The sequence below is a fragment of the Aspergillus japonicus genome (genome assembly GCF_003184785.1).
Source record: "Aspergillus japonicus CBS 114.51 unplaced genomic scaffold BO86scaffold_18, whole genome shotgun sequence".
In the NCBI taxonomy this organism is placed as follows: Eukaryota; Fungi; Ascomycota; class Eurotiomycetes; order Eurotiales; family Aspergillaceae; genus Aspergillus; species Aspergillus japonicus.
The window spans coordinates 125,941-152,313 of record NW_020291655.1 but is presented as its reverse complement, the minus strand read 5'-3'; the positions used below and the strand labels follow the sequence as shown (position 1 = coordinate 152,313).

Sequence of the window (26,373 nt, the reverse complement as noted above, 5' to 3'; positions counted from 1 at the left end):
TCCACACTTTTCGATCTTGTCTCTCTTTCACTCAACCAGTCGACCAGTTCACGCCAAAAGCAGTCGCCATGGTAGGTTTCCCTCCCACCAGCTCGTTGTCCTGCACTCCATTATCCAGAATTTCTGGATTTTGCAATCGATCTCGAATTTTTCCCTCGCAAAACTATCGAAGCAAACCAAGTTTTCTAACATAATATTTTTTTTCGCCATGCAGTCGGAAGGAAAGGACAAGAGCGCCAACCCTATGCGCGAGCTGCGCATCCAGAAGCTCGTGCTCAACATCTCTGTCGGCGAGTCTGGTGACAGACTTACTCGCGCTGCTAAGGTGCTCGAGCAGCTGAGCGGTCAGACTCCGGTCTACAGTAAGAACGCCCGATCCCGATCGCGATGAAGGAAGAACGAAGACACGACAAGGCGAAGAAGACAAGGCAAAAAGGGAACCAGTTGGGCTGATGGACCACTTTTTTTTCAACCTACAGGCAAGGCCCGTTACACCGTCCGTACCTTCGGTATCCGCCGTAACGAAAAGATCTCCGTCCACGTCACCGTCCGTGGCCCCAAGGCCGAGGAGATCCTCGAGCGTGGCCTCAAGGTCAAGGAGTACGAGCTCCGCAAGCGCAACTTCTCCGAGACCGGTAACTTCGGTTTCGGTATCTCCGAGCACATCGATCTCGGTATCAAGTACGACCCCGGAATCGGTATCTACGGCATGGACTTCTACTGCTGCATGTGAGTGGGCCCTTTTCGACTTGGGGTGGGGGGATTGGCATCTCCCACCCGATTTTGCCTCGGACTCGATCCCTGACAATGGTATTTCAATAGGACCCGCCCCGGTGAGCGTGTTGCCAAGCGCCGCCGCTGCAAGGCCAGAGTCGGTTCCCAGCACCGCATCAACCAGACCGAGACCATCAAGTGGTTCAAGAACCGCTTCGACGGTATCGTCCGGTAAATGCCTTCCCACACAGAAGTCATCTGATTTCTCTCCCTTACGAAAGTCTTCAATGACGGGAGGAGGGAAAAGGAAGCAATTCTGAAGGGCTATGTGCTTTTTATGACGGAACGGGACCGAACTTCGGGACCGAAAGAAGAAGAAAAAAATGGACAGAAAAAGAGGGCAGGCGTTTTTCTTTCCAACTTTTTTTTGTCGCTCTGCTCTGAAACTAATGTTTCTATCACGGCAATGAGGTTAGGCGTGTTAGAGATATGAAATTCCCCCCCAATTTTCCTCAAAAAGACACATCCCACTTTTTCTCTCAATGAAGGCTTTCACACAGGGTGAATGATTTTCCGCATAACCATTGATTGAAAAGTTTTCCTGGATGACACATGATGCCCATTCATTTTCTTGAATGCTCATTGTCTTCTTGCTTCTGCATCCTCTGCACTATCAAGTCGATAGCTGCGTGGTGTGTGTGTGTGTGTGTGTGTGTGTGTGTGTGTGTGTGTGTGTGTGTGTGTGTGTGCTTCTCGGCCTGTTGGCCTCGTCCATTCTGGAATTTGCTTGTTTGGCTCTTTTCCAGATGGCGGGTCAGTCTTTCCCTCTCTTCTTCCTGTTGGGATCTCTTGCCTTGCTTTTGCTAGGCAATTCTTCTCGAGGATTTGTCTTCTTTTCTGGATTGCTGCTAGAGGCACGGGCATTGTGACCTGGCTCTATGTTCCCAGTCTGGATGTAGATCGACCGTAGCTGTAGGATCGTAGCAGACGCCAACCGATCGGATTTTGAACTCTAGACTTCGTTACCCCAGACGGCACTAGTCCCAAAGCGCCTTGACCTTGATGCTTAATCTCATGCCCCGGTCGATCATACCGGCCTAGCATTCTTGGGGTCCAATGTCCCATGTTGATTTCCTTCAACCAACCACCCGGGGGGTAACTGCTGGCCTGGAACCTGACCTTTCAACAAACCTCCTGTCTGGGCCTTGGCCAAGACTGAACGAGAGAAGCCATGAACTTCTTGAGTCCAACACTAATTTCATGAGAAGACTATATGACTGCGATGCATATTTGACATAATGATATCGGCCCAGCCCGTCAACATGTTGTGCTCCCATACACACAACGGGGACATTTGAATGTTTCTTTTTCTCTCGCGCCATGCTATCTCAGGTCATAAACAGAAAATAAACGTGACAACAGATACAGAAGATCATGACTACTACTACCAAACATAGACCTCCCGTGGTTTACTTTCCCTGGTTAGATCCCCGGGTGTATCCATCCCACCACCGGGCAAACATCCCACCTGTCTGGGCCTGCTCGGTATAGCTCTCACGGCGCGATGCAAAGTTGGGGTCGGCCGAGTTCCGCTTCTGGCTGGTCAGGCCATCGAACAAGGAGGAGTTTTGGCCACTGGAGCGTCTCCTGTCCGGGGCCCGAGGCGGACTGCTGGCCATGTTGTTGGAGTTGGAAGACATATCAGAGGAGTTTGAGCCCTGCTAGATGTGTCAGTGGAGTGAGAGAGAGACTGCGATGTGTTTGCTGCAAGCTGGTCCCTGCTTTTGCCCGTCCCAACGCTAGAAGCCAACGCTATAACGACATATGACGAACACAAAAGGAACATGATACAGTTGGTCAGGAGGGCTTATGCGAACAGACGAGGACATACGCGTCTATCGGTAGTCATCTCCGGTCCGGTCGCGGTGGTGTACACCGATCCGCCTGGCACCGAAGGACGGCGGAAGTAGGGCGAGGACGGACCACCGCGGACCCAGACGTTGAGATGCTCGTGACGGTTCCCGGGGTCTCCGTGCCAGTGGCGGGGAGACTGTGGCTGATCGTTGCTCATGGTTTCAGTTGGAATGGGGTTTGAAGGTAGACGGATGGGCGAAGATGCAGTGTCAACTGCTCACTTCGTGAGTTGAAGAATAAGCCACAAGATGGGGGAAAGCATGGGGATGATGTGCATGGAACTGTGATGGTAGGTGCGACAGTGGTGTACAGAAGGGTACAAACGCTGCTGTACAAAGTTACATGACATGATACTTGCGCCCAGATTTAGATTCGACACGACAGTCTCGGCGTCATTCTGATGGCAGCAAAAACGAGATATCTCGAAAGAAGTCAGATTGTGAAGTTAAATCCACTTACCAGAGGTTGACAATAATATTAGAACTTGGTTTGGAATCGGCTTTCGAGGAAACAGTACACTGAGTTCTTAGAAGAAAGTAAATTTACCCAAGCATATGGAACGACGGAGCAGGAGGTAATATACCTGTGGAGGGGTCCAGAAGAGGGGTCCGGGACAATACTGTGAAACAGACCCTGGGAATGATGATGCATCAGAACCACACGCTCATCCAGGAGGGGGGCAAAAGTACGAGTCTAGGCCAAATGAGCCAATAATGGAGGCGTGGAAAGAATGGGCAATGAATCATCATCCATCCATGGATGCTTCTCCAGTGCCAGTGCCAGTGCCAGTGCCAGTCATAGTCGCCGGACCGGGCTGACGTATGCGGGGATCGGAAAGAGGAGATAATCGAATGCTATCTCGCTGATCTTGCTTAGAAAGAAGGGGAGACTCTCTTGTTCAAGCTATTCGATAGAGAGTGTGTCTGGTTGTGGTAGTCAACCTGCAGCATGTCCAGCCGAGAATCCGGGGAAAGAGGCGGCCTTGCTGCCTCAGGCTAACGATGGGTGTCGGCGTCCAGATCATGAGCCGAAGCGGAATGGCTTCCTCTCTTTCTCCTCTTCTCCGCATCTTCTTATCATCGACATCCCACCTTCTGCCGACGGGGTTGCTTTCTGGTGCCAATCACCATTCCCCGCGCCTTGTTTCATCTCGGCTATCAATCGAAAGCAATCTAGTTTGTGAGTTATCTCCAATGTCAGTCCCTCGGTCAAGTTGTTGACTGCCGTCCTTATATAGCCCCAGGCCGATCTAGTCGGATTGCATTGTTTACTTGTACTCCGTCCTGTACTGTACACTACATATCCACTTCTCCAGCTCCCTCCCCACCTCCTCACCAGCACATTGAACCAACCCACAATCACCATGGAGTATACCAGACAGCCCTATCTTCAATCTCTCGGCCAACACGGCTACATCGAAGGAGTGACCCTGCATGAGAAAACCACCAACAAACCCTATTGCCACTACTTCGGCGGGGTCCGCTACGCCCACCCGCCCCCGCAACGTTGGCGCAAGGCCCAGAAGCTGTCCACCTCCTACTCGTACGGCTCCAAAGATCAACCGGGCTCTGCGGACGGGCGCACAGGGATCTGCCCGCAGCCTCGCTTTCTGGATGTGGTCTCCGAGGACGGCTGGACGGAGGATTGTTTCCAGTGCAACATCTGGGTTCCGACAGGCAAGGCACCCGAGAATGGTATGTGATATCTGTCTCCGACCCCAGAAACTTGGGGATAAAACAAATCAACTGCTGTCCCCACAATCCCCCATGTGCCTTGCATATCATGAACCACACACTCAACTCAAATTCTCAACATCAAACAGGCTGGCCAGTACTCTTCTTCATCCGTAAGTCGTCTTTTCTTCCTCCCCCGGTTGTTCTTCCATAATATCTAACAACTCTCTCTCAGATGGCGGTTTCCTCCAATTCGGTGACCCCAACGCATTCTCCGCCGCCGCGCTCCTCGGAGAAGCCCAATTGAACGCCATCGTCGTCCTACCAGCCTACCGCCTGAATGTATTCGGCTTCCTCTACTCCTCCGAGCTGGAGCAAGACGCCGCCTCCGTGAACGAGAGCGTCGGCAACCACGGCTTCTGGGATCAACGCCTAGCCCTAGAATGGACCCGGGATCACATCCGTCTGTTTGGGGGGGATCCCTCCGAGATCACCGTAGCAGGATACTCAGCAGGTACGCTCTCCGGTGCCAAAACACCTTCATTCTCCCAGCTAACAACCTCCCCCCCCCCCCCCAAAAAAAAGGAGCCTACTCAACCTTCCACCAACTCTCGCACGACCTAACCCTGCCCCCCGACCAATCCATCATCAAACGCGTCTGCATCTGGTCCAACAGTCCCGTCGCGCAGCCCAAACCCCCCACCACGGCCCAAGCCCAATTCACGCAGCTCCTCGACCAACTATCCATCCCCCTGGCCCTACCCGCCGCCTCACGCCTCGAGCGCCTGCGCGCCGTCCCGGCCCCCACGCTCCTCCAAGCCGCCATGGCCCTCCCCAGCAACAACCAATTCCGGCCCACCACCGACGGCACGTTCATCCCCGCCGGTCTCTTCACCTCCCTCGACGACGGCACCTGGGCCCGCCGCCTCCGCGCCCGGAACATCCGCATCCTCTGCGGCGAGTGCCGCGACGAGCGCAACCTCTACGCGACGTGGTTCCCGCCGACCCAGAACTCGCTGCCCGCGCTGCGCGACCGCCTGTCCGCCGAGTACCCGCGGCCGCTGGTCGACACCCTCCTGCAGCTGTACTACCCCGATGGAAAACTCCCGGAGGGCGTCCGGGACTGGCGCACCGATGCCTTTGGGCGCGTCTATGCGGATATGCAGGTGCACAAGATGCAGCGGGGGTGGGTGCATGCGTTGGCGGAGGTGGCGGCGGAGACAGCTTCGACAGCAGACAACCGGGTGTATCGGTACCGCGTCGAGTACCGGCTGAAATGCGCCGATAAGTCCCTCCCGCCCAGTTGGGGCGTCACCCACGCCACCGATCAGTATATCTGGTTCTGGGGCAACGGGGAGCGGGTCGAGCCCCAGGAGAAAGCCGTCATCTGGGACGCGTTCATTGAACCCCTGAAGAAGTTCGTGCACGGGGAACCGGATCTCCAGTGGGGGACTGTGGGTCATAAGCAGCTGCGGACCCTGATGCCGGATGGCTCGGTCCAGATCAAGGAGGATATCTTCTGGGATGAGGCCATGCGCGTCTGGAAGGCCTTGAGGGAGGTGGGGGAGCCAGACAGCGCTTCCGTCGCCAAGTTATAATCATGAATATTGAGCCCATCCTATTTACTGGCATCGAACTGTGTCTTATCTATGGTCACTGGTTGACTAGCAGAGAACAGACTTAATTCAGACGGCATTCCATGCATATATAATAGTCTGGGAATCATCTACGACGTACGACATTTGCGTATATGACTCAAAAATAACTCTACTTATTCATTTATATATGGCCGATATTATGTTTGGAATGGCCAGACTTGAAATTAACAGAAACAAACCAACCCGGAAAGAAACGCTTGAACACAAACAAAACACCTCAAATCCTCACTGCCAGGCCGACAACAAGCGCGCATCGCGAGGAACATAAGTCATAGATTCTTTTAACATCGTGCAATGGTCCTCCTACATCAGGCTTTGACGATCTTGCAGATCAGGTCCTGACCATCGACAGAGTCACCTTCCTTGACCAGCAAGCTGGAGACCTTGCCACTGTGGGGCGCGGAGATAACCATTTCCTAGTAGCTATTAGCATCGTGCCTCGTACAATAGATATCGGGTGATCAAGACATACCATCTTCATGGCGCTCAGGACGGCCAGAGGGTCACCCTTCTTGACCTCGAGTCCGTCGTGAACACGGATCTCCACAACGACACCGCTCATAGGAGCACCGACCTGGCTGCTGTCGCCCAAGTCGGCCTTGGCACGGGCGGTGTTGTCGACGGACGCCTTCTTGTCGTCGACGCTGACCTGACGCACCTCACCGTTGACCTCGTAGAAGACCTCACGCTGGCCGGTCTGCTCGGAAAGAGGGCCAATAGCCAACAACTTAAGGATCAGGACCTTACCCTTCTCCAGCTCGACGTGGAACTCCTCGCCAATCTCGGGCTTGGCCAAGAAGTAGCGGGTGGGCAGAACGGACAGATCACCGTACTTTCCGACGAACTTCTTGTAGTCCTCAAAGACCTTAGGGTACATGGCATAGCTGGCAACATCGTACTCAGTGGCAGCACCGAACTGCTCGCGGATGGTGCCCTTGATCTTAGCCAGGTCCAAGGGCTCCAAGTAGAGACCGGGGCGCTTCTCGAGCTTGCGACGGTCACGCAGGGCGCGCGAGCGCAGAGGCTCAGGGAACCCGCCGTACGGCTGACCCATCAAGCCCTCCAGAAACTCGAGGACGGAGGCTGGGAAGTCGAGCTCACCCGCACGCTCCACAACATCCTCAGCGCTCAGCTTGTTGGACACCATGAACTGAGCCAGATCACCAACAACCTTGGAAGTGGGAGTGACCTTGACAATGTCACCCAGCAGGTCGTTGGCAGACTCGTAAGCCTTCTTGGTTTCGGCCCACTGCTGGCCCAAGCCGAGCTGACTGGCCTGGAAGATGAGGTTGGTCAACTGACCACCGGGGATTTCGTGCTCGTAGACCTCGGGGTCGGGGCCGGTCAGACCAGCCTCGAAGGGCGAGTACAGGAGACGCAGCTGCGCCCAGTAGGTGTCGAGCGCGCGAACCTGGTTCAGGTTGAGACCAGTGTCGTACTCGGTGCCCTCCAGGGAGGCGAGCAGAGCGCCAATGCTGGGCTGCGAGGTCATACCCGACAAGCTGTCGGTGGCCGCATCAACGGCATCAGCGCCAGCCTGGGCGCAAGCAATCATCGAGGCCACACCAGTACCGGCGGAGTCGTGGGTGTGGACGTGGATGGGAAGGTCAGGGTAGCGCTCACGGATGGAGCCAATCAGAAGACGAGCGGCCTGGGGCTTCAGCACTCCAGCCATATCCTTGATACCCAGGACGTGGGGCTCGAACTTAACCACCTTGTCCACGAGGCTCAGGTAGTATTCGAGGTTGTACTTCTTGTGGGGGTTCAACATGTCACCACTGTAGCAGATAGTAGCCTCGACGACACCCTCCGCGGCGTGGACAGCCTTGATACCGACCTCAAGCTGGTCGACATCGTTGAGAGCATCGAAGACACGGAAGATATCCACACCGCACTTCTTGGCTTGCTTACAGAAGTGGTAGATGGCATTGTCGGGAAGAGAGGAGTAAGCGACACCGTTGGCACCACGCAGCAACATCTGGAAGGGGATGTTGGGCACGGCCTTGCGGAGCTTGCGCAGACGGTCCCAAGGGTCCTCGTAGAGGAAGCGCATGGCCACATCGAAGGTGGCACCACCCCAGCATTCCAGACTGTAAGCGTTGGAGAGGGCGTGGCTGGTCTCGTGGGCAATGTTGAGCAAATCGATGGTACGCACACGGGTTGCCAGCAGAGACTGGTGGGCGTCACGCCAGGTGGTGTCCATGATCAAAGTGCCCTTGTTGGCACGCACGGCACGGGCCCAGGCCTTCGGGCCCTCACGGTCCAGGATCTGCTTCCAACCCTGAGTGGCGGGAGCAGAGACATCCAAAGGCTTGCCCTGAGTGTCATACAAAGTGGGCTTGATGATATCGCCCTTGAGCTTGGGCTCGCCGATCTGACCCTTGATACTGCTGCCATTGACGGCCACGTCACCGAGGTAAGCCAACAGCTTCTGAGCACGGTTCTGACTGCCGACCAGAGCGAACAACTCGGGGGTGTCGTCAATGAAGGTAGTCCAGCAAGTGCCGTCCACGAAAGTGGGGTGGCTCAGGAGGGAGGTCAAGAAAGGAATGTTGGTCTTGACACCACGAATACGGAACTCGACCAGGGCACGGACGACCTTGCGGCGGGCAATTTCGTAGGTGGAACCACGGCAGGTACACTTGACCAGCATAGAATCGTAGTGAGGAGTGATAATGGCACCAGCAAAACCGTTACCACCATCGAGACGGACACCGTTACCACCAGCGGAACGGTAGACCTCGATCTTACCGGTGTCGGGGGAGAAGCCCTTGGAGGGATCTTCAGTGGTGATACGGCACTGAATGGCGAAACCGCGAGTGGAGATCTTGTCCTGAGTCAGGCCCAACTGCTGCAGGGTAGCACCGGCAGCAATCTGGATCTGAGCCGCCACGATATCAATGCCCGTAATCTCTTCCGTGATAGTGTGCTCGACCTGGATACGGGGGTTGATCTCGATGAAGTAGTAGCGGTTCTGCTGGTCGACCAGGAACTCGGCAGTACCGGCGTTGCGGTAGTTGACGGACTTGGCCAGCTTGACAGCATCGGCCAGGATGTTGTCGCGAACGTCCTGGGGAAGGTCCTTGGCGGGGGCGATTTCAACGACCTTCTGATGACGACGCTGGACGGAGCAGTCACGCTCGAACAGATGGATGACGTTTCCGTGGTTGTCACCCAGCAACTGCACCTCAATGTGCTTAGGCTTGTCCAGGAAGCGCTCGACGAAGACGGTGCCGTTACCGAAGGCCGAGCGGGCCTCGGAAGTGGCACGCTCGAAGGCATCCCGCAGTTCGGCTTGGTCGCGGACGACACGCATACCACGACCACCACCACCGAAGGCAGCCTTGATAATGATGGGGAAGCCATAGGTATCGGTGAATTCCTTGACCTCTTCGTAGCGCTCGACGGGGCCGGGAGTACCGGGGACGACGGGCACTTCGCAGCGGATAGCCAGCTGACGGGCGGAGACCTTGTCACCCAAAGCCTCAATGGTCTGCGGGGTAGGGCCAACGAAGACCATGCCGGCCTCCTCGACCTTGCGAGCAAACTCGGCATTCTCGGACAGGAAACCATAACCAGGGTGGATGAGGTGAACGCCGTGCTCCAGAGCAATCTTGACGATCTCATCGATGGCGAGGTAGGCACCGACGGGGGTATATTGACCACGGTGACCGATCATGTAAGCCTCATCGGCCTTCTGACGGTGCATAGAAAGACGATCCTCGTGAGAGTAGATAGCGACCGTCTGCAGAGAGAGTTCGTGGGCGGTACGGAAAATACGGATGGGGATTTCACCACGGTTGGCGACGAGGATCTTCTGGAACTGCATGATGGCCGAGTTGGCGCGCAGACGGGTGTGAACGGAATCCCGGTGATGGTCATGGTGGTCGTCGATGAACTCAGTGTCATCGATTGCCTCCTCGGGCTGGCGTTGAGGAGCAGCCATGATGGAAATGTGTGATTATGTGTGAATGATTTGGAGAAGAGGGAAGAAAGGAGAGAGGAAGAGGGAGGAGGGGAGGAAGGAGAGTAATTGAGGAGAGCTTTGGGGGGGGGGGGGAGCTGCGGCGACGGAAAGTGGGTAGGTAGAAAGGTAGATAAGAGGATTATGACGTTGTGGAGAGGGAGAGAGGGAGAGAAGTAGACAGGGAAGAAGCTCTGGATGAACCACGACAGGGCTGGGCTGCAGAGACTATAAAAAAAAATATAAGAATTGAAACAGTTAGCCGACAAACCAATGATAGCCGGGAAAATAGCAATAGTGAGTCACTTTAAGGAGAAACACACTCCGGGGGAAGTTGTAAGAGGGACGAGGAGAGGAGGGGGGGGTAAAAGAAAAAGGCCCGGTTTCGGAACGGCAGAGCGAGAACAACACGCGGGGAAAGTCGAGAGGGAACGTTGTGGTCTGGTCCGAGGAAGCACTTACCCGAGGAGGTGAGTGAAAGGAAGATTTAGGAATGACCCCGGAACGTGTTTGGGTTTGAATTGAAACGTAGAAGAGAAGAAGAAGAAGAAGAAGAAGAAGTTGGAGAGGAAGAGCGAAGAATAAGAAGTCGAAGCAGATAAAACTAAAGGAGGGGTGCTGCAATAGGAAGGCCCTGGGCGGGAAGGCGGAGAGAGCAGCCAATTTGACTATTGAGTATGGACAAGTCCAATTCCGGGGTTGAATCTATCCCTGATAGCAGATGCGATCTCCCAGTCCATCCCAGTCCATCCCAGTCCATCCTCACCGGTACACCGGACTGCAGCTTGAGGGATGGTCCCCTCTCCTTCTTCTCTCCATTCCCAGATCTGCTTCCCAGTTCGCTTGCTTGTCTGCTTGCCTACTTGCCTTCTTGCCTACTTTCCTCTCAATTCATCCTCCGTTCGTCCGGTGAATTCATTGGTTATTGGAATTATGACTGTTGAATTAACGTACTTGGACCTCCCAAGACAAACGATAAGCAGATTTGCCCCCCCCCCCTCCCTCCCCACCAAGAGAGATCACCAGACATCCGCCACCCTCATACTGTGTACGGTACAGAACAAGCACAATAAAAACAACACCGTCTGCTGCCCTCCTCTCCATACACAGAACCCCAGATTTGCATCAGAGCTGGGGGGAGGCATAGACCACCTCTCTCGGGTGAATTAGGACGACCGTCCATAGCAATGGCGAACCTCGGGTGCTCGGGTTAATTGTTTCCCTCTTGCAGCATGAAGTTGGTGAACAGGCCTCGGAGGGAGGGGGGCGGGCAGTGAGATCATCCCCATCAACCATGATCCATTATTCTGGAGCTCTCCATCCGTGAATAGGCGAGCGCAATGCAGTGCAGTGCAGTACAGTACAGCGCAGCGCAGTTGCAGTGCCGCGCAGATCGTTCCCGCGCATGCCCGCTCGGCCCAGCCTCTCCCACTCCCTCCCTGGGCCCCTCCAGACTTTCTCCTTCCGCCTCGAACTCCCCCCACCACCAAGTACCGTACCAAGAACCATCGCATCGCCGAACAAACGACGAGAGGGCTGCCGCACTAATCCCGAGGAATCACAATCCGGCAACCTGCCAAGTGTCACATCTGGTCGATCCAGACATGCGCCGAGAACAAAGAAAGAAACAACCGAAATTCTGCTTGGCTCAAGACTTTATTGCTCCGGTGCTAACGACCACTACTGCACAGTACAATGATGGGCAGGTAACCATCTCTAACCATCTCCTCCGTATACTGTACATGATCCAACCCCTCAGCCTGCACCATCCATACATGTCCGAACAGCATGAAATAGAAAAAAAAAAATTATCCCCCCAATAACACTTCACCGATTGCTCAGAGGAAGCTGTAACCCGACCATCGTCGTCCGTTCGATTGGTACTATGTACTTCCCGGAACGTCCACCGGTCCCCCCGTCTCCGGTTTTGTGCCACCGGGACAAGAGTGCCTTTCGTTTTCTATTCCTTCACCGAAGGACGGAGTTGTAGCCGGTCAGGTCAGGTCAGCCTTCTTGGCGCGATGGGAGCAAATTCCAGGCCCCTGGGTATGGTTTCCATGGGACTGCAAAAAGTCATGCAACCTGTCCTAACCATAGCTACTTACTACGGGAGTACTGTAGCCGTATCTACAGGACCTGCAGAAAGTGACCAACTATCTCCGGACCTCTCTGTCCCGAACCCAACAACAACCAGCCTAGCCCTAAGTAAAAACCACCCAAACCCGCCCCGCGCTCTTCTCCTCTACTCTCTCTCTCTCTCTCTCTCTCTATCTCTATCTCTCCTCTTCAGGTCCGATCGGATCGGCTTCCATAAGTAGACTGTATCAATGAGAAAAGAACAATTGCAATGACGACTCAAGAGACCATTTCGTTCGTAAGACTACCAGGATAAATCCTTACACTCCTCACACTCCTCAAACCTGGTCGTAACTACGTACTGTGACTACTGTCCCATGCCCACAATGCCCATCCCTGTCCCACTCCCACCAACCCCCCCACAACTTCATCACCCACCACAGTCCACTGCAGTTCGCGGGGGGCTAAATCCTTTACCTGCACGCCGCAAAGCCTGGCACCACCACCAGCTCCCTCCGGGCCGGGTTCCTTTTCGCCGAACATGCAACAACTAGACTATGAGTGTACAGTATATACATCACCCTACGTCGCTACTTCCTACGTACTCCTGTGCCAAATCCTCTAGCGGAACCAGATACCGAGCCTAACCCCCCCCCCCCCCCCCCCCCCGGCCCTTCAGCTGCGGCTGCATCTGCCGAGATCGTCGATCCCCTCTCCTGGGAAGTTGGACCGATAGTTCATCACCACTATTGACGGCTGCCTTACCCGCTGTCTAAGTCACGAGGCAGCCAGCCTCCTGTTCCGGTGATCGACTACGGAGTACCACTACCTACATACCACCACTCGTATCCGACTGGACCGTACATGTGCGAAATTCTATCCATCACCGTCATGAAGTCAATAATCCCATTGTACTAAGATAATTACGGGATTCCTGCCGGGTCCCACCCACGAATCCCAGGAGACAAGAGCCACCGATTTTAGAAGGCCAATTGAAATACATCAGGAGGAGAAGAAGAAGGAAGAGGAGAATAGGAAGAATAAAGAACCACTCAATAAATGGAGAATAAGAACGAGAAGATCATCAAGTAACAGAAGGGGGGCTCCGAAGCATCCGACCCAGAGAGAACAGCGAACTGAGTGGCCCCAAAGCGTCCCATCGCTCATGCTATACATACACTAACCTCTTCGAGACGCTGCACCAAGATCTGGGAAAGGAAGGCAGAAGGCATGACAAGTCGTACGTTTAAAAGGGCCGGAATCCAGTCGCCTGCGGCGTGATTCCATTGGCGTACCCCATGGGCGCGGGTGCCGGCGCCGCCGGTCCCTGCGTTAACATCAACCGCGAGCCGCCCAGAATGGGTGTGTTGTCCTCTTCCACCTTCTGCGTCGTCTCCCGAGCCTTCCGCTCCTCGTTGTCCTTCTTCAGCATCTCGATCGCCCGCGTCTGCTCGCACAGGAAGTTGATCATGAACGGCATCGTGAAATCGTGCAGCCCGTGGCGCCACGACAGTTCCATGATCACATCCGGGCGGATAAGATCGTAGCAGGCATAGAGCATACCAACGTAACACTCGCGGCTGCCAATATCCACAAACTAGAGTATCGGTTAGTCGCTGACTTCAATGTTTGTTGGAAAGAAGAGAGACTTACGTAGCGAAGGAGTTCTTCAACCACCTCCGACTTGCCGGAGATGGCAGCAGTCTCAATGGCATCCTTGTAGAGCTTGTCCTGCTTCGACAGTGCAATCGACTTCTCCCAGCGCTTGTTGTTGCGGTAGATGTTGGCGGCGATCTGACGGAAGAAGATCAGGTCATGCTTCTCCAACCGTTGCGCGAGGGCCACCGCATCGAAGTTATCGTAGTTGTCCACGGAGTCGCGGAGCGTCTTGTAGTCCTCCTCCTCAATCAGCAGGTCATTGATCGCATCGTTCACTGCCCGCTTGTTCTGGGTCTGGACGTTGAGCAGGAAGGGCTTGATGAGAGGGATGTTGTCTGAGGACTGGAAGATGCGCACGACACGGTTGACGTCGACGCGGGAGGTGAGGGACTGGAGCAAGTCGGTCAGCAGCAATGGCTGTTCCTGGAGATAGAAGTTGAGGGCGCGGTAGTAGATCTCCAAGTTTGCAACCTTGACAATGATGTCCTTGAAAGAGTGGTGCTCCCAGGCATCGGCAGCACGCTCCATCATAGCCAGGGCTGCGTTGTCCCATTCGTCGTAGTGGCAGTACAGGAAGACCAACTCAGGCCACAGACTCGCGTCTTCGCAAGCCCGGATCATCTTGGGGATGTTGATGCGGGACCAGAAGAGCTTGAGGTGCTCCATGACGCGGTCAGGGTGGTACTTGGACAGCGCAATGCCCAGCTCGGTGAACATGCCCATGTGAGCACGCTCCAGACCCAAGCCGGCTTCCAAAACCGCAATGAGCTCATCGAAGTATCCGTTACGCTCGTATTGACGAACAAGGTCCTGAAGCTCTTCTGCATGGACGATCAGGTTGAGACCACAAATCTGGGCAAGACGGAATTCCTTCTTGTTCACGCAAGCCTCGTTGACTTCCTTCCACACCTTGACGCTGTTCGCTTTGCGGGCGCACTCCACAGCCGCCTGGTAGTCTTCCAGGTGAACCAGGGTGGTTGCCAGCTTAGCCCAGTTGGAGATGCTGGTGTAGAAGATCTTGGCGGCCTGGTGGTATCCTTCTTCGTATGCCTTGTCACCAGAGGCTTCGATATCGGCCACATTAGTGGTCCGCAGGAAGTCCTCCAGCTCGGCGAGCTGGTCAAGGCGGGCATAGCAGAAAGCGAGACCGGTATCAATGGCAGGCTCACGCAGTGTCTTGCGGGCCATCTTCAAGAACTTGACGAGATCCTCATCCTTGCCAGCGTGGGTGGCGGTCTCTATAACCTCAAGGTAATTAGAGGGATCACCAGCACGGATGTACGATTCAATGGAGTCAGAGATACGAAGACCATCGAGCTGCGCCTTGGCCACCTTGCTCCAGACCTCGGGCAACTCAACACGCTCAGCGAACTCTTGAGCACGGTCAATGCTGACGATGTTCTCGACCAGGACATTGACAGCGGCAAGGAAGTTGTTGACTTTCTTGTAGATCTCGAAAGCCTCCTCGTACAATCCAACTGAGATACACATCTCGGCGATCTCGTCGGGGCTGAACTCGTTGAGCTGGTGGATGTAATCCATCAAACGGCTCTTGTCGGCCTTGGCAGCGGTCAACATCAGCAGGTTCTGGAGGCTGCCATTGTCACTGAAAGGCGAGGGCTCGAGGATAATCTTCTCCAGAAGCTCAATCAGCTCACCGGGGAGATCAGCCTCAAGGAAGGCTTTGACGGCGACGGACACTTTGTCTGGCTCAGTCGACTCGGGCACGGCGGTGGCAATGACTTGATCGACCAAGGAACGACGGTGCTGGTTGTTCTCGCTCAGGACAAACGACCAGATCTCGGGATCAGCCCGCTCAACAAGGTAGCGCGCCTGAGCACGGTACATGGCATTCTCGTTGGTGATGTTGATGAGCTCGAGATCGTTCTGTCCCTTGCGGTAGGCAATGTATGCAAGATTGGGATCCCGCTTCTCGCAGTACTTTCCAACGGTCAAAGTGTCATACATGTCATTCTCCTTGAGGAACTTCTCGGGGTTGTTGTTGCTGTCGATGTAAATCTTGGCCAATGCGTTGTAGACGGCTTGCTGCTGGTTACCCGTCGCAAGCGTAGCCTCAAGGAAGGGCAGAAGCAACTTCAACCGGTTGCGGCTCTCCACCTCGGAAACAAGCTCATCGATGGGGATCACAGCCGGGTCAACAGTAGAGAGAAGGTTCTTGATGATGCTCTCATCACAGTCGACATCCAACAGACCACCAACGACGGCAGGCGCACGCGAGGGGTTGACACGCTGAACGTAAACCTCGATAGACTTGTACTGCTGGTTCTGGTAGAGGTAAAGAACCAAGTCGTGGATGAAGTTGAATCGATCGCACACAATGATCAGCGGCAGCTGCTCGGTCAACTTGGCCTCCTTCAGGAAGTTCTTGACCTTGTCGGGGTTGTAGTAGTTGCTCTCGCGACAGATGCGCTCCACTTCCGTGATCTGGTTCATAGCAGTGGCAGCTTCGATGTACTTGAAGTGCACCTCGGGGTCTTCGCTAAGGTTAACAATACTGCCAAGGTAGTAGTAGAGACCCTCAGCGGTACGGTATTTCTCGAGCAAGGCAATCAAGCGAGAGGGGCCAAGGAGGTCGGAGAACTTGGTACAGATCTGGACAACGGCTTGCAGATTCTGGCGGATATTAACCTGTAACATGGTGTCCATGCAGTCGAGCGTCTGCTCAACGGACAACTTGCCGAAGTACTCCATCAACCACTCGGGGCTCAGTTTGTCGGTACGAACAATATTCCTCTTGATGGCCGCCGGGTCCTCGGTGTTCTCAAGAGCACGCTGGATGAGGCCAGCATTCTCGCAAAGCTGGGAGATCCGAGGGCGGTCGTAGTGCGTGAAAATCTCATTGCCAAGAATGGCATCGGCAACCTGGGGGGCGTTGACAAGGTTCATCTCGAGCAGACGAGTCTGAAGATGGCCATGCTCGGGCTTGTTATCCTTTAGGGCATCGAGAAGGAACGAAGTGGCTTGCTGGATCATGTTCTGGGACAGGAACACATCGACAACGCGGTCGAGATCGATGAGAGCTCCCGACTCCTCGTTGGCGAGCTGCGTGGCGAATTCGGCACCCTTTTCGGGGTTCACACGAACGATGTGCTGCAGAAGCTGGGTGTAATCCGGCTGGTAGCCAACCTGCTTCGAGTACGCGAGGATCTTGTCAAATTGGCCCGTCTCAGCAAACCCGGCGATGACCTTCTGGGATACATTGGCTTGGAGATAAATAGACAAGGCCAGGTTCATGTCGTAAGGACGGACGATATCACCAAGCTCTTCGGAGGCTTCCAACTTGTTTTCGCGCATCCACTTCTCAAGAAGGTGCTTCCTGTTCTGTTGCAAAACAGGGCGGACCAGTTCCACACTCTCGTACTTGTTCAGAGAGCCCTTGTCCAGCAGCATACCGAAGTATTGGAGGATGACAGACATCTGGCCCGTCTGGGGAGCGTTCTTGAAGCGGTTGATGGTCTCCGGGGTCCGGAGGAAACCGCGTGGCGAGTTCGCAGCAATCTTGGCAGCCTCGGAGAAGTTCCCTTGAGCAACCAGGTTGTCAAACTGCTGCTGGTAGAGGTGATCCGCTCCAGGAAGACCTGCCTTCGAAGCAAGCTTGACTGCGAGGCCGGACATGGCGGGATTCTCCATCAGATACTGGATAATGTTGCTCTCATCGACACTGACGGACAGAACTTGGCCCTTGCGGTTAACACCGACCAGACCAGCAGAGTCGGAATCAGGGGCAGTGGTGAAGATGGTTTCGCTGGAAATCCGGTTCATGAAGATGCAAGTGCCGGTCTCAAGGTCGTAGAGGTGAATAAAGCCGTACTTGGTGACCAGGTAGACAATGTCGTACTTCTTTGAGACCTGCATGGCGACGGGGAAGTCGTTGACAGCCTCCTGAGGGAAATATACCTCCACTGCCTTCTTCTGGAACCGTGGGTTCGGCTCCTGGTGGTCGATCTCGGCGATCTGCAACTTGGCCCCGGTCGGCGTTCGGACGGCGAAGGTGAACAGCTTGTGCTCGAGCGGGGAGCCTTCGACCCGAATAGAAGCGAAGGCAGCAGCATGACCCTCGATGAATTGGGAGATTCCGCGCTCCTTGGAATAGAGCTGCATCGAGCCCACCACACGCCCCTGCTGCTGGCTGATTCCGACCACCACCATCCACTTCTCATCTTCGTTAACGCGGTAGTTGATGATTTGACATCCCTAGTCGCAATGCTATTAGCTCCATTGGAAACCCCTATCACAAGCTCAGAGGGACCTACACTGAGGTTGGGAAGACGGTCAAAGATCTTCAGAGGTTGTGTCTGAGTCGGGTCAAAGACATCCCAGTGGTATACGGACTGTTCCGTGACCAGACCCAGGCACTTTTCGCTGAACCACTTCCAGTACACGATATCCTCATTCATCACCGACGACTTCAGCTTCTGCTTCGCCGCCAGATCAAAGATCTGGATCGTGCGACCCTGAGCCTTGAGGGCGATGATATTGCGGTCCCAGTGCATGATGGCACTGTCCGCGTTGATCGGCCGCTTGATGACCTCATTGTTGTTCTTCAGGTTGATGATAATGACCTGGGGCTTGTCGTCTTCATCGAGCTTTTGCCGGACACACACATAGTGGTCTGATTCTAGAGTCTGTCCAGGGAGGCCCAAGTATTAGCAAGCGACGGTACTGGTGCGATGGTGGGTTTGGTGGGACAAAGATGGAACGACTTACGCATGAGTTGAAACCAATGGACGCAGGCTAGATCCGGATATAAGTTGAGTCAGTACGCAGACAAGCAATGGCCGAAGCCAGGAACGGAGTGTCGGCGGGCGCGTTCGCAGATCGGACTAAGGGTGGTGGCCCAACAAAGCGATAACACATACCGCAATTTCAGCCGTTGTCAACTGTCAGTCCGACAAATAGATTAGCTCATGTTTCTCGCGCAACTCAGCTTGTGTCGGCCAAACACAGGAGGACTTACATTAAGAAGCTCCGTGAACTTGATCGGTAGAGGAGCCATATTTACCTAAGGCCGCAGCACGACCTCATCCACCCAACAGAACGCCACGCAAAGAAAATGACCGGATAGTGAAGGAAAGAAAGGCGACAAGTGAGGAATTGGGGAGGAGAGGAGGAGACGTGAAAAATTAAAGAGAGGGAGGAAGGAGAGGTGCGAGTAAGTAGGGATTGGGAGGAGGGGGGAGGAGGAGGAGAGGTAAACTGGGGAAGCGGAAAGTGACCTCAGGAGGCCGGCGCGGGTGTCGTTGCTGAGGTGTCGCTTATGGCGGCCGTCACGTGTTGTCACCACAAGGGGGGCTGTTCCAGCCCGTGCCTGATTGTAGATATCAGACTATCTCAATCTCACCAAGGCTAGGGTCCTGGACTTCTTATTTCGACTTGGATCAAGGTGCTCTGTGTATTCACTACTTCTTCTTTTCCAGAGCCCTCGTGTGGCACCCCCAATGGCTCAATCTATTCCGGTGGTCTGCCGGTTAGAGTGTGGTGAGAAAACTAACTCGATGGCTTCATTCTCTCAAACAACAAGATCATATGTCAATCAAGAGTAAAGCCAGGTGACATTCACTCAAAAGTCTATAAGTAACCAAATCATATCACGCAATTGAGATATCTCTATACCATACACACGTTGTGGGGATCAACTAAGCTATGGGATCTGTTCAGGTCTATGGACCACAGTTTGTTTATCACCTATCACTCAATTTGTACTCGGTAGTGAATTGCGAGATACAACTCAATGACAGTATTCAAAAACCCCTAGAGTGCTATGAAGTCAAGACTCAATTGACATGGTTTAATCTCATTCGCCATCCTCTGAGCCATCTCCAGGCCTGGGCAGGACAAGAAAGCCACATGGCCGGTTCCATCCGAACGAGCCACAACATCGATGACGTCAGCAACGGGGCCGAGACCAGCACTGCTCACCACCATCAATTCTGTCACCTTGAAACTATGTATATAAGCCAATATCAGAGCTATGATATTGGTATCATAGGTACAGAGCTATCATGTAAACTAGCTCAGTATGTTGAGGAAACGACTCGGTAATTGTGGTCCTCGGCGACATATTGGAGTAAATCCCATCCCGCTGAGTGAGAAAATATATGTACAAGTGATCAAGGTACTATATAGTCGAACAATCCACAACACAGGCATTGACCTGAAACAGGATGAAAGCCCCAACAAGTTGTTACTGAGGATACGCACTAGTAAACATATACATTCAAAAGTAGCAGATTGACACACTGCATTCGTTCTCCGCCAAGCACTGTGGATAATAGCTGTGTCAGTAAAAACCCGCCGTCACACCGCATGAACTCCAAGACGGGTCATATTTTCTCCTCGCTTAGTTATTAGAACACAGAAAATAAGGGAAATAGCGTCGAAACTCGCGACTTGCATCGTCACAATGCTCGATCTTCGTGGCAACTTCGTTCATGCGCTACATTTGTCGGATTCGATGGAACCCACCCGGCAAATTTGCCGAACCATGTGCATCAACGGCAAGGGAGTGTACAGCCTCGGGTTGTTCCTAGCCTGCAGATCCTGGACTGCGATACAAGTAGAATGTCTTGGCAGATGATTCTAACATGATACAACTCTACGCTTCGACGCTGTGCACATCGGTCTCATAACAAGGCACTTTTTAAAATTGGGATATCGCTATTGCAGGCCTTTGATCATCACAGTTTCAGGTATTAAATCATCATAAACACACAACCATCGCAGGTGTGATTTTTGGCATGGACCCTTCCCATCCATGTAAACTTAGTGGTGGAACAGACGGGTACCCTGCTCAACAAAGACAATACCAAGCTTCTCGGAGGTTTCGAAGACGGGACGGTCGTTCTGGCTACCGCTGGGGGCAGCAATGTACTTGACGCCCGAGCGGGCGGCACGGAAGACGTTGTCAATGAAGGGGAACTGCGTCCATTGTTAGCTGGATAGTACAATGTCACGGAAGAATGGGATCAACTTACGAAAGCATCAGAGGAGACAGCAACCTCGCTCAACTTCTGCAGCCAAGACTCACGCTCCTCGGCGGTGAAAGGTGCGGGGACCTCCTCGAACACACGCTCATACTCCACACGCTCGGCCTCATTGCGAGGGGTTTGACCCGAGCAGAGCAGGTCGATAGCATTGCTCTTGTCGGCACGCTTGGTGCCCTGCTTCCACTTGATGTTCAGTACACGGTCGTGGAAGCGCATCCACCAGTTGTCGGCCTTGTCACCGGCCAGACGAGTGCAGTGGATACGGCTCTGCTGGCCAGCACCGAGACCGATGACCTGACCGTTCAGAGCATAGCACACAGAGTTGGACTGAGTGTACTTCAGCGCGATGGTGGCGACGGTGAGATCGCGCAGGGCGGAGTCAGGAAGAGCCTTCAAGTCCTTAGGAGTGATGATGGTGTTGAAGGTCTTCTGGGGAGAGATGACGACATCGTTGCGGTGCTGGGCGAGCTGCACACCGTACAGCGTGCGAGTCTCCTCGGCAGCAGGAACATAGTTCTCGTCCATCTGGAGAACAAGGTACTTGCCACCCTTCTTCTTGGAGAGGATCTCCAGAGCCTCGGGGGTGTAGCCGGCGGCGATAACACCGTCGGAGACCTCACGGGAGACAATCTTGGCAGTGGGAACATCAACAATATCACTCAGAGCAAGAATGTCACCGAAGCTGGACATGCGGTCGGCACCACGGGCACGAGCATAAGCCTGAGCCAAGCCAGAGGTCTCAATACCCGGAATGTCATCAACCATGTAGACCTTACGCTCCTTCTCGTTCAGGGGCACACCGACAGCAGCACCGGCGGGGGAAACGTGCTTGAAGCTGGCAGCGGCAGGGTAGCCCAAGGCCTGCTTGAGCTCCTTGACCAGGGCCCAGGCGTTGAGGGCGTCCAGGAGGTTGACGTAACCGGGAGATCCGTTCAGGGCCTTGAAGGGAAGCTTGCCCTCAACCATGTAGGCAGACGCAGGCTTCTGGTGGGGGTTGGTACCGTAGCGGAGAGCCAGGTACTTGTCGCCGTTGCCAGCATACTCCTTGCGGAAGAAGCCGGAGATGGCAGTGTCGTAGTCGGCGGTGTGCTCGAAGGCCTTGAGGGCATAGGACTTGCGGCTGGCATCGGTGATATCACCGGCCTCCAACTCCTTGAGGAACTCAGGGTAATCCTGGGGGTCGGAGAGGATAGTCACACGGGCGTGGTTCTTGGCCGCAGCACGGAGGAGAGTCACACCACCGATGTCGATCTCCTCGACGGCTTCGGGAATGGTGACATTGACCTTCTTCACCGTCTCCTTGAAGGGGTACAGGTTGCAGACAACGAAGTCGACCTTGGAGATGTTCTGGTCGGCCAGGTCCTTCTCGTCGGACTCGATGTCACGAGCCAGGATACCACCGTGGACAGCAGGGTGGAGAGTCTTGACACGACCACCCAGCATCTCCGGCGCATGAGTGATGGCGGAGACATCTCTAATCGGCCATCAGCTCTACATCTTGCTGAAAAGAACGAAGAGAATATGGCCCCGGTCATGACCACATCAGTATGATGACTCACTCGACAGGGAAGCCCGCCTCCCGAATCAACCGCGCCGTACCACCGGAGGCAAGCAACCGGACATTCTGCTTGACGAGGCCCTTGGCCAGGTCGAGCAGACCAGTCTTATCGTAGACGGAGAGGATGGCTATCAACGGCACACAATAGTCTTGAGTCAGCCCTGGAATTCATTCGATTGACAAGCAAAGCAACAGGCAATGCCGCGATGTGGAGACAGCGACCGGACCGTTTCCCGTGAAGCTGCTGCACCTGGGTATACCGAGTGGGAGAGGGCAGAGCAGTGGGCAGAAAGTTCAAAACTCACCAGACTTTTGTTGAGACATCCTGAGAGACACTGACAGTGAGACAGACACTGGGAGTAGACAAGTCAGAGATGAAGAGGAGTGATGCTGGAGGGGAGAAAAATGTTCAGGTTAGGAGGAGGAGTGCCCCCCCACAACCCCTCCACCCCTCCAGGTCGAATGGTTCAATTGGAACTTGGGAAGTTCCGATGGGCTACTAGTAGTAGTCTAGTGGCGGGAAAGAGTAGGAGACTAGGAGCACATACCTCAAACTCCGCGGGAAAGACAAGATGTTGAGAGCTGGGGGAAGGATTGAAGAGTAGAAGCCAATTGAAAAACTCCAAGGGATCAGGAACGGAGTGGTAAAGAGTTTGCCAGGTGTGGCTTAGGTGCAAATTGTTCCAGATAGCTCGAAGAAAAAAAAAAAAAATAAGGGAAGCTGAGGGAGGGGTAAAGTGCAAGTGCCCATCTTCTGGGATTGCCGCTGCTGCGGTTCTTGCTTCATCACTGATCAGTCACTGTTCCCGCCGCGGGGGTACTTCGCCGCTTTCGGACCTGGAGTGGATGACTGTCAGTGGCGATTACTCACTCAGTGCTGTAAGTGGAAATCAGCTGATAGATCATCATAACTGCTGTACCACTGTGGGTAACAGTGGTGCCCCCCGGGCCCCGGCCGGACATTGGCCTTGCCTTTTCAGGTGTGCGTAGTTCACTCACTAGTTCAATTATGCCGGGTACATAAGAACAGCTTACTCATTACACTCTGCATCGGCAGAGAAGCTCGCCTATCGATCACATGACCAGTGCACAGACCACCCACACACCCTACAAAAGAACGCTTCATCGCGGCATCCTCCTCGTTCTTTTTCTTTTTTCTTCACATGAACAACGCATTAAAACAACATTCTTAAAAAAAGCGTTCCTACGAGGATATACTTGTATAACCTATGAAGTACGGAAATCGTCAAACAGAATGGAGACAAACTGCTCTTTAGCAGAGTGTCGATCTTGGGTGCAGTGCCTGCTTGAACTCCATAGTAGGGATTGCAATGATTGATTCTACAATCCTTTCCGCGCCTCTTGATGCTGAGTCGCGTTGTAATACCCAAATGATAAAGCAAAAGAACAAACAACTTATAGATATTTCTCACTTCTGCTGGTGTGGTCTGGCAGATCTCATGCTCATGGTATCATTTCTATCTAGTAGCAGACCATCATGTCCGGATGGGGCATAATGAGAATGCATGTTGAGAAGGGCAAAAGCCCAAAGCATGGAAATGAGACAAGAGGGTGTGTATACGAAGGCATTACTAGTGATGATCACATATTGTAAAGAAGAAAAAGCAGCAATGTCTCATCAAATCGCTCACTTCTTGAGCGACTCTCTGCCGGAATTGCCAATGGCCAATTGCCGGCCAATGTTTCCGAAGCAAACGCTGGCGCAGAACAAAACACTGGCAATCCATGTCCGCACAGCAATGCTTTCCTGTGTCATCCCAATGTCCAAACCGAAGTCTCGCCCCGTGACGTTGGCCAACAGGAGGGCGGGGCTAGAGGGCTCCAGAGAGGATGGCACCAGATCGGGGTTGACGCCCAACACAACGCCCATTCCAGCCAAACCAACCACAGTCGACAAGACGAACCCTGTCCGAGTGCGGTCGATGAGATACCACAAGACAGGGTTCACAAGTGCGAGGGTTACCGAAGCTTGGGTCGTAGATTCCCATGGTAGTCGACGCTGAAGATCACAAGGAAAGTTAGATATCCGATGCTTCATGTAAGCCTGGGATGGCACGACTTACCATAGCAAATGCGATTCCGACAAAGGCCCCGACGCTGCGGACCGCCGCAACCCACGACAGTGTGCGTTCGGCAGTTTCCTCGTCACTCGCCGAAGAAGCAGCCTGCTTGCCGTCGTTGAGCAAGTCGTCCGAAAACTGGTCAAACCACGGGAGTACGTTGCCCAGAATGACTCCCGCAACGCCCCAGAATGCCAGATATTGCCATGATCCGTAGTAATGGACGTTCTCCAGCTTCACCGGCGTGATCCAATGGTTCTCGTGCAGGTGGATCGTAATGATTCCGTACACCACACCAAAGCCAAGCAGAAAGGCGCTCTTCAGCGCCTGGGGTAGGATGACCCCGCGGAAGAGTCCCTGACTGAGGCGTGACCGCGTTCGCTGCAGCTTCCCCGGTGCTGGCCCTTGGATGACTGGCCGAATGCCGGCGTTCAGAGCTTCGGGGGTATGAGCTTCCGTGCCCCAAGGCGAAGATTCGTCGCGCGTGCCTTCAAAGGCGGTCGGAGAATAGATCCCGACAAGAGTTGGCGAGGTCAGGTTCATGATCGATACGTTGCGGCTAACATTCGTCGAACCGCCTTCGCGAGGATTCAACAGGTCCGGGTTGGCTGGCTCGGCAGGGGAGGAGGGCTCTTCGGGGGTGAGGTCGAACACGCGCCGCGGACGCGGCCGGAGGATCGTGGGTTCATCAGACATGACAGGCGAGGATGTTGTGGTACCTCGAATTGAATGAGAACTGAAAGATGCAATGGATGGTGATCTGCACAATAGGGCAAACCAAGGAACAGCAGGGGATCCTTTTCTCGTTCAATGTCGTGAAAGGTTGTGGACGGAGCTCTATTCAAGGACGTCAAGCTGGCGCTCCAGTGGCTTTTAAAAAGTCCGAATAAGTGGCAGTCTGGACAGGCCGAATTGCGCTCTGGGGTTTATATGACGATCGTGTCAGCCAACGTTGTGTGCTTTGGGGTGGGGGGTGTGGAAGACGAGCGGCAGAGGATCGGAGAGGAGAAAAGAGAGGGCCAGAGCGTGCTAAATGCTGCAAACACACAGACAGTGGCCAGATATGGAGGGGATGGAAGGAATGCGAGAGGATAGAGAGAGGAGAAATTGAACCACAAACCGATTGGGTCACTGAAGACTAACTTCAGCAGCTAGTTTCAACGCCTCGGTGGAGCAGAAGCGGTACGAGGCTACGAGCAGTGTGACCGTGGGTGAGCGTGGACGACTGGTGGGTGGGTGTGGGCTGGTGAGGTGGTGGAAATAGGGTGCAGGATCTGCAGTGGATCGGCAGAACGAAGGGCAAGAGAACAGAGGCTGAGTGTAAGGATCTTTATGCTTTTAAAAAACACTTCAAAGAACAGCAGCAATTGACAAAATGTGGGGATATTCTAGGAAAGGGAAGAATAGACTGAGACTCAAAGACTCACGGCGAGCGAAGTAAATAAAATAGATAAGTTGGGTAGGAGGTAGAAAGTAAGAGGTAAGTAAGAGGTAAGTAAGTTACTGTACCTACCACTGTGAATCAATCGGGAAGCAAACAAGCAAAAGCTCACCTTACCCAAACTCAGAGGAGCTCAGGAATGTTGGGAGTGGAAGGAAAGACACAAGGAGGAAAACCCACCGAATCCACCAAATCCACCGCCCCGACAGAGGGGGAGCCACCCGCAATCACATGCAAATTGTCTGACTGTCTCACTCACTTACTCATGCCTGCTCGCTCTCATCCTAATGAAGGAGGTCATCTTCCCAAACAACAACAACAACAACAACAACAACAACACCCAAAACCCGATATCTCCCAGTAACTCACCAATCCCAATGCAAGCGCAATGCAAAATGCAGAATAACCAGAGACTCGTCCTCGGTAATCATCCTTACTTACCATCAGGCACACAGTCAAGCATCCTACATCGGAGACACAACATATTGATCGGTGTGCTCCTTGAAACTGTCAGGCACAGAACCCAACCTTGAACCTCGCTAGGGTCTCCTGCCTCCTTGCGTCCCGCCTACAACCCCGTAACATGTGTCAATGTGCGCTCGTGCCGATGTCGTCAGGGTGCAGGTGT

At 53.9% G+C, this 26,373-nt stretch overlaps 8 protein-coding genes across 8 annotated transcripts; 3 read left to right on the top strand and 5 right to left on the bottom strand.

Moving 5' to 3' along the window:
• Window positions 1-208: 208 nt before the first annotated feature.
• BO86DRAFT_311070 (60S ribosomal protein uL5) lies at window positions 209-949 on the top strand (the record flags this gene model as incomplete). Its single annotated transcript, XM_025667898.1, has 3 exons — window positions 209-362; window positions 480-729; window positions 823-949. 3 exons carry the CDS (start codon window positions 209-211, stop codon window positions 947-949), a joined length of 531 nt encoding a protein of 176 aa, XP_025528577.1.
• A 1,012-nt stretch (window positions 950-1,961) lies between these two features.
• On the bottom strand, window positions 1,962-2,897 carry BO86DRAFT_388526 (uncharacterized protein). The gene is made up of 2 exons (XM_025671879.1): window positions 2,606-2,897; window positions 1,962-2,432 (listed from the first exon to the last, which is right to left on the bottom strand). The coding sequence occupies exons 1-2, from the start codon at window positions 2,783-2,785 to the stop codon at window positions 2,184-2,186; spliced, it is 429 nt and encodes a 142-aa protein (XP_025528576.1). The 5' UTR covers window positions 2,786-2,897; the 3' UTR covers window positions 1,962-2,183.
• An 822-nt stretch (window positions 2,898-3,719) lies between these two features.
• BO86DRAFT_360437 (putative carboxylesterase) lies at window positions 3,720-6,054 on the top strand. Its single transcript, XM_025669815.1, has 5 exons — window positions 3,720-3,807; window positions 3,866-4,322; window positions 4,451-4,474; window positions 4,537-4,815; window positions 4,887-6,054. Exons 2-5 carry the CDS (start codon window positions 3,992-3,994, stop codon window positions 5,897-5,899), a joined length of 1,647 nt encoding a protein of 548 aa, XP_025528575.1. The 5' UTR covers window positions 3,720-3,807; window positions 3,866-3,991; the 3' UTR covers window positions 5,900-6,054.
• Window positions 6,054-10,053, bottom strand: BO86DRAFT_337015 (pyruvate carboxylase). The gene is made up of 2 exons (XM_025668933.1): window positions 6,432-10,053; window positions 6,054-6,375 (listed from the first exon to the last, which is right to left on the bottom strand). Exons 1-2 carry the CDS (start codon window positions 9,903-9,905, stop codon window positions 6,268-6,270), a joined length of 3,582 nt encoding a protein of 1,193 aa, XP_025528574.1. The 5' UTR covers window positions 9,906-10,053; the 3' UTR covers window positions 6,054-6,267.
• Window positions 10,054-11,178: 1,125 nt separating this feature from the next.
• Window positions 11,179-11,953, top strand: BO86DRAFT_66560 (uncharacterized protein). Its single transcript, XM_025677553.1, has one exon. It carries the CDS (start codon window positions 11,264-11,266, stop codon window positions 11,744-11,746), a length of 483 nt encoding a protein of 160 aa, XP_025528573.1. The 5' UTR covers window positions 11,179-11,263; the 3' UTR covers window positions 11,747-11,953.
• Window positions 11,954-12,887: 934 nt separating this feature from the next.
• BO86DRAFT_388523 (clathrin heavy chain) lies at window positions 12,888-19,125 on the bottom strand. The gene is made up of 6 exons (XM_025671878.1): window positions 18,637-19,125; window positions 18,539-18,559; window positions 18,387-18,413; window positions 17,933-18,304; window positions 13,653-17,873; window positions 12,888-13,596 (listed from the first exon to the last, which is right to left on the bottom strand). The coding sequence occupies exons 1-6, from the start codon at window positions 18,673-18,675 to the stop codon at window positions 13,246-13,248; spliced, it is 5,031 nt and encodes a 1,676-aa protein (XP_025528572.1). The 5' UTR covers window positions 18,676-19,125; the 3' UTR covers window positions 12,888-13,245.
• A 1,175-nt stretch (window positions 19,126-20,300) lies between these two features.
• BO86DRAFT_388522 (phosphoribosylaminoimidazolecarboxamide formyltransferase/IMP cyclohydrolase) lies at window positions 20,301-22,876 on the bottom strand. The gene is made up of 4 exons (XM_025671877.1): window positions 22,529-22,876; window positions 22,225-22,351; window positions 20,654-22,139; window positions 20,301-20,597 (listed from the first exon to the last, which is right to left on the bottom strand). Exons 1-4 carry the CDS (start codon window positions 22,545-22,547, stop codon window positions 20,442-20,444), a joined length of 1,788 nt encoding a protein of 595 aa, XP_025528571.1. The 5' UTR covers window positions 22,548-22,876; the 3' UTR covers window positions 20,301-20,441.
• A 929-nt stretch (window positions 22,877-23,805) lies between these two features.
• Window positions 23,806-25,146, bottom strand: BO86DRAFT_66488 (INSIG family protein). The gene is made up of 2 exons (XM_025677552.1): window positions 24,308-25,146; window positions 23,806-24,243 (listed from the first exon to the last, which is right to left on the bottom strand). Exons 1-2 carry the CDS (start codon window positions 24,998-25,000, stop codon window positions 23,872-23,874), a joined length of 1,065 nt encoding a protein of 354 aa, XP_025528570.1. The 5' UTR covers window positions 25,001-25,146; the 3' UTR covers window positions 23,806-23,871.
• Between the last annotated feature and the right edge of the window lie 1,227 nt (window positions 25,147-26,373).

Excerpts from the sequence above, each read along its gene's own strand:
- BO86DRAFT_388526 (XM_025671879.1), bottom strand. The coding sequence starts at position 2,785 with ATGAGCAACGATCAGCCACAGTCTCCCCGCCACTGGCACGGAGACCCC. Across the intron at positions 2,433-2,605 it reads AGATGACTACCGATAGACGC|GGCTCAAACTCCTCTGATAT; the intron begins GTATGTCCTCGT and ends CACATCTAGCAG.
- BO86DRAFT_360437 (XM_025669815.1), top strand. The coding sequence starts at position 3,992 with ATGGAGTATACCAGACAGCCCTATCTTCAATCTCTCGGCCAACACGGC. Across the intron at positions 4,323-4,450 it reads AGGCAAGGCACCCGAGAATG|GCTGGCCAGTACTCTTCTTC; the intron begins GTATGTGATATC and ends AACATCAAACAG. Across the intron at positions 4,475-4,536 it reads GCCAGTACTCTTCTTCATCC|ATGGCGGTTTCCTCCAATTC; the intron begins GTAAGTCGTCTT and ends ACTCTCTCTCAG.
- BO86DRAFT_337015 (XM_025668933.1), bottom strand. The coding sequence starts at position 9,905 with ATGGCTGCTCCTCAACGCCAGCCCGAGGAGGCAATCGATGACACTGAG. Across the intron at positions 6,376-6,431 it reads TCCTGAGCGCCATGAAGATG|GAAATGGTTATCTCCGCGCC; the intron begins GTATGTCTTGAT and ends AATAGCTACTAG.
- BO86DRAFT_66560 (XM_025677553.1), top strand. The coding sequence starts at position 11,264 with ATGCAGTGCAGTGCAGTACAGTACAGCGCAGCGCAGTTGCAGTGCCGC.
- BO86DRAFT_388523 (XM_025671878.1), bottom strand. The coding sequence starts at position 18,675 with ATGGCTCCTCTACCGATCAAGTTCACGGAGCTTCTTAAT. Across the intron at positions 18,305-18,386 it reads CCATTGGTTTCAACTCATGC|ACTCTAGAATCAGACCACTA; the intron begins GTAAGTCGTTCC and ends CTCCCTGGACAG. Across the intron at positions 13,597-13,652 it reads TTGAAGAACTCCTTCGCTAC|TTTGTGGATATTGGCAGCCG; the intron begins GTAAGTCTCTCT and ends CCGATACTCTAG.
- BO86DRAFT_388522 (XM_025671877.1), bottom strand. Across the intron at positions 22,140-22,224 it reads GAGGCGGGCTTCCCTGTCGA|AGATGTCTCCGCCATCACTC; the intron begins GTGAGTCATCAT and ends ATGGCCGATTAG. Across the intron at positions 20,598-20,653 it reads CTGTCTCCTCTGATGCTTTC|TTCCCCTTCATTGACAACGT; the intron begins GTAAGTTGATCC and ends CAATGGACGCAG.
- BO86DRAFT_66488 (XM_025677552.1), bottom strand. The coding sequence starts at position 25,000 with ATGTCTGATGAACCCACGATCCTCCGGCCGCGTCCGCGGCGCGTGTTC. Across the intron at positions 24,244-24,307 it reads TCGGAATCGCATTTGCTATG|CGTCGACTACCATGGGAATC; the intron begins GTAAGTCGTGCC and ends TGTGATCTTCAG.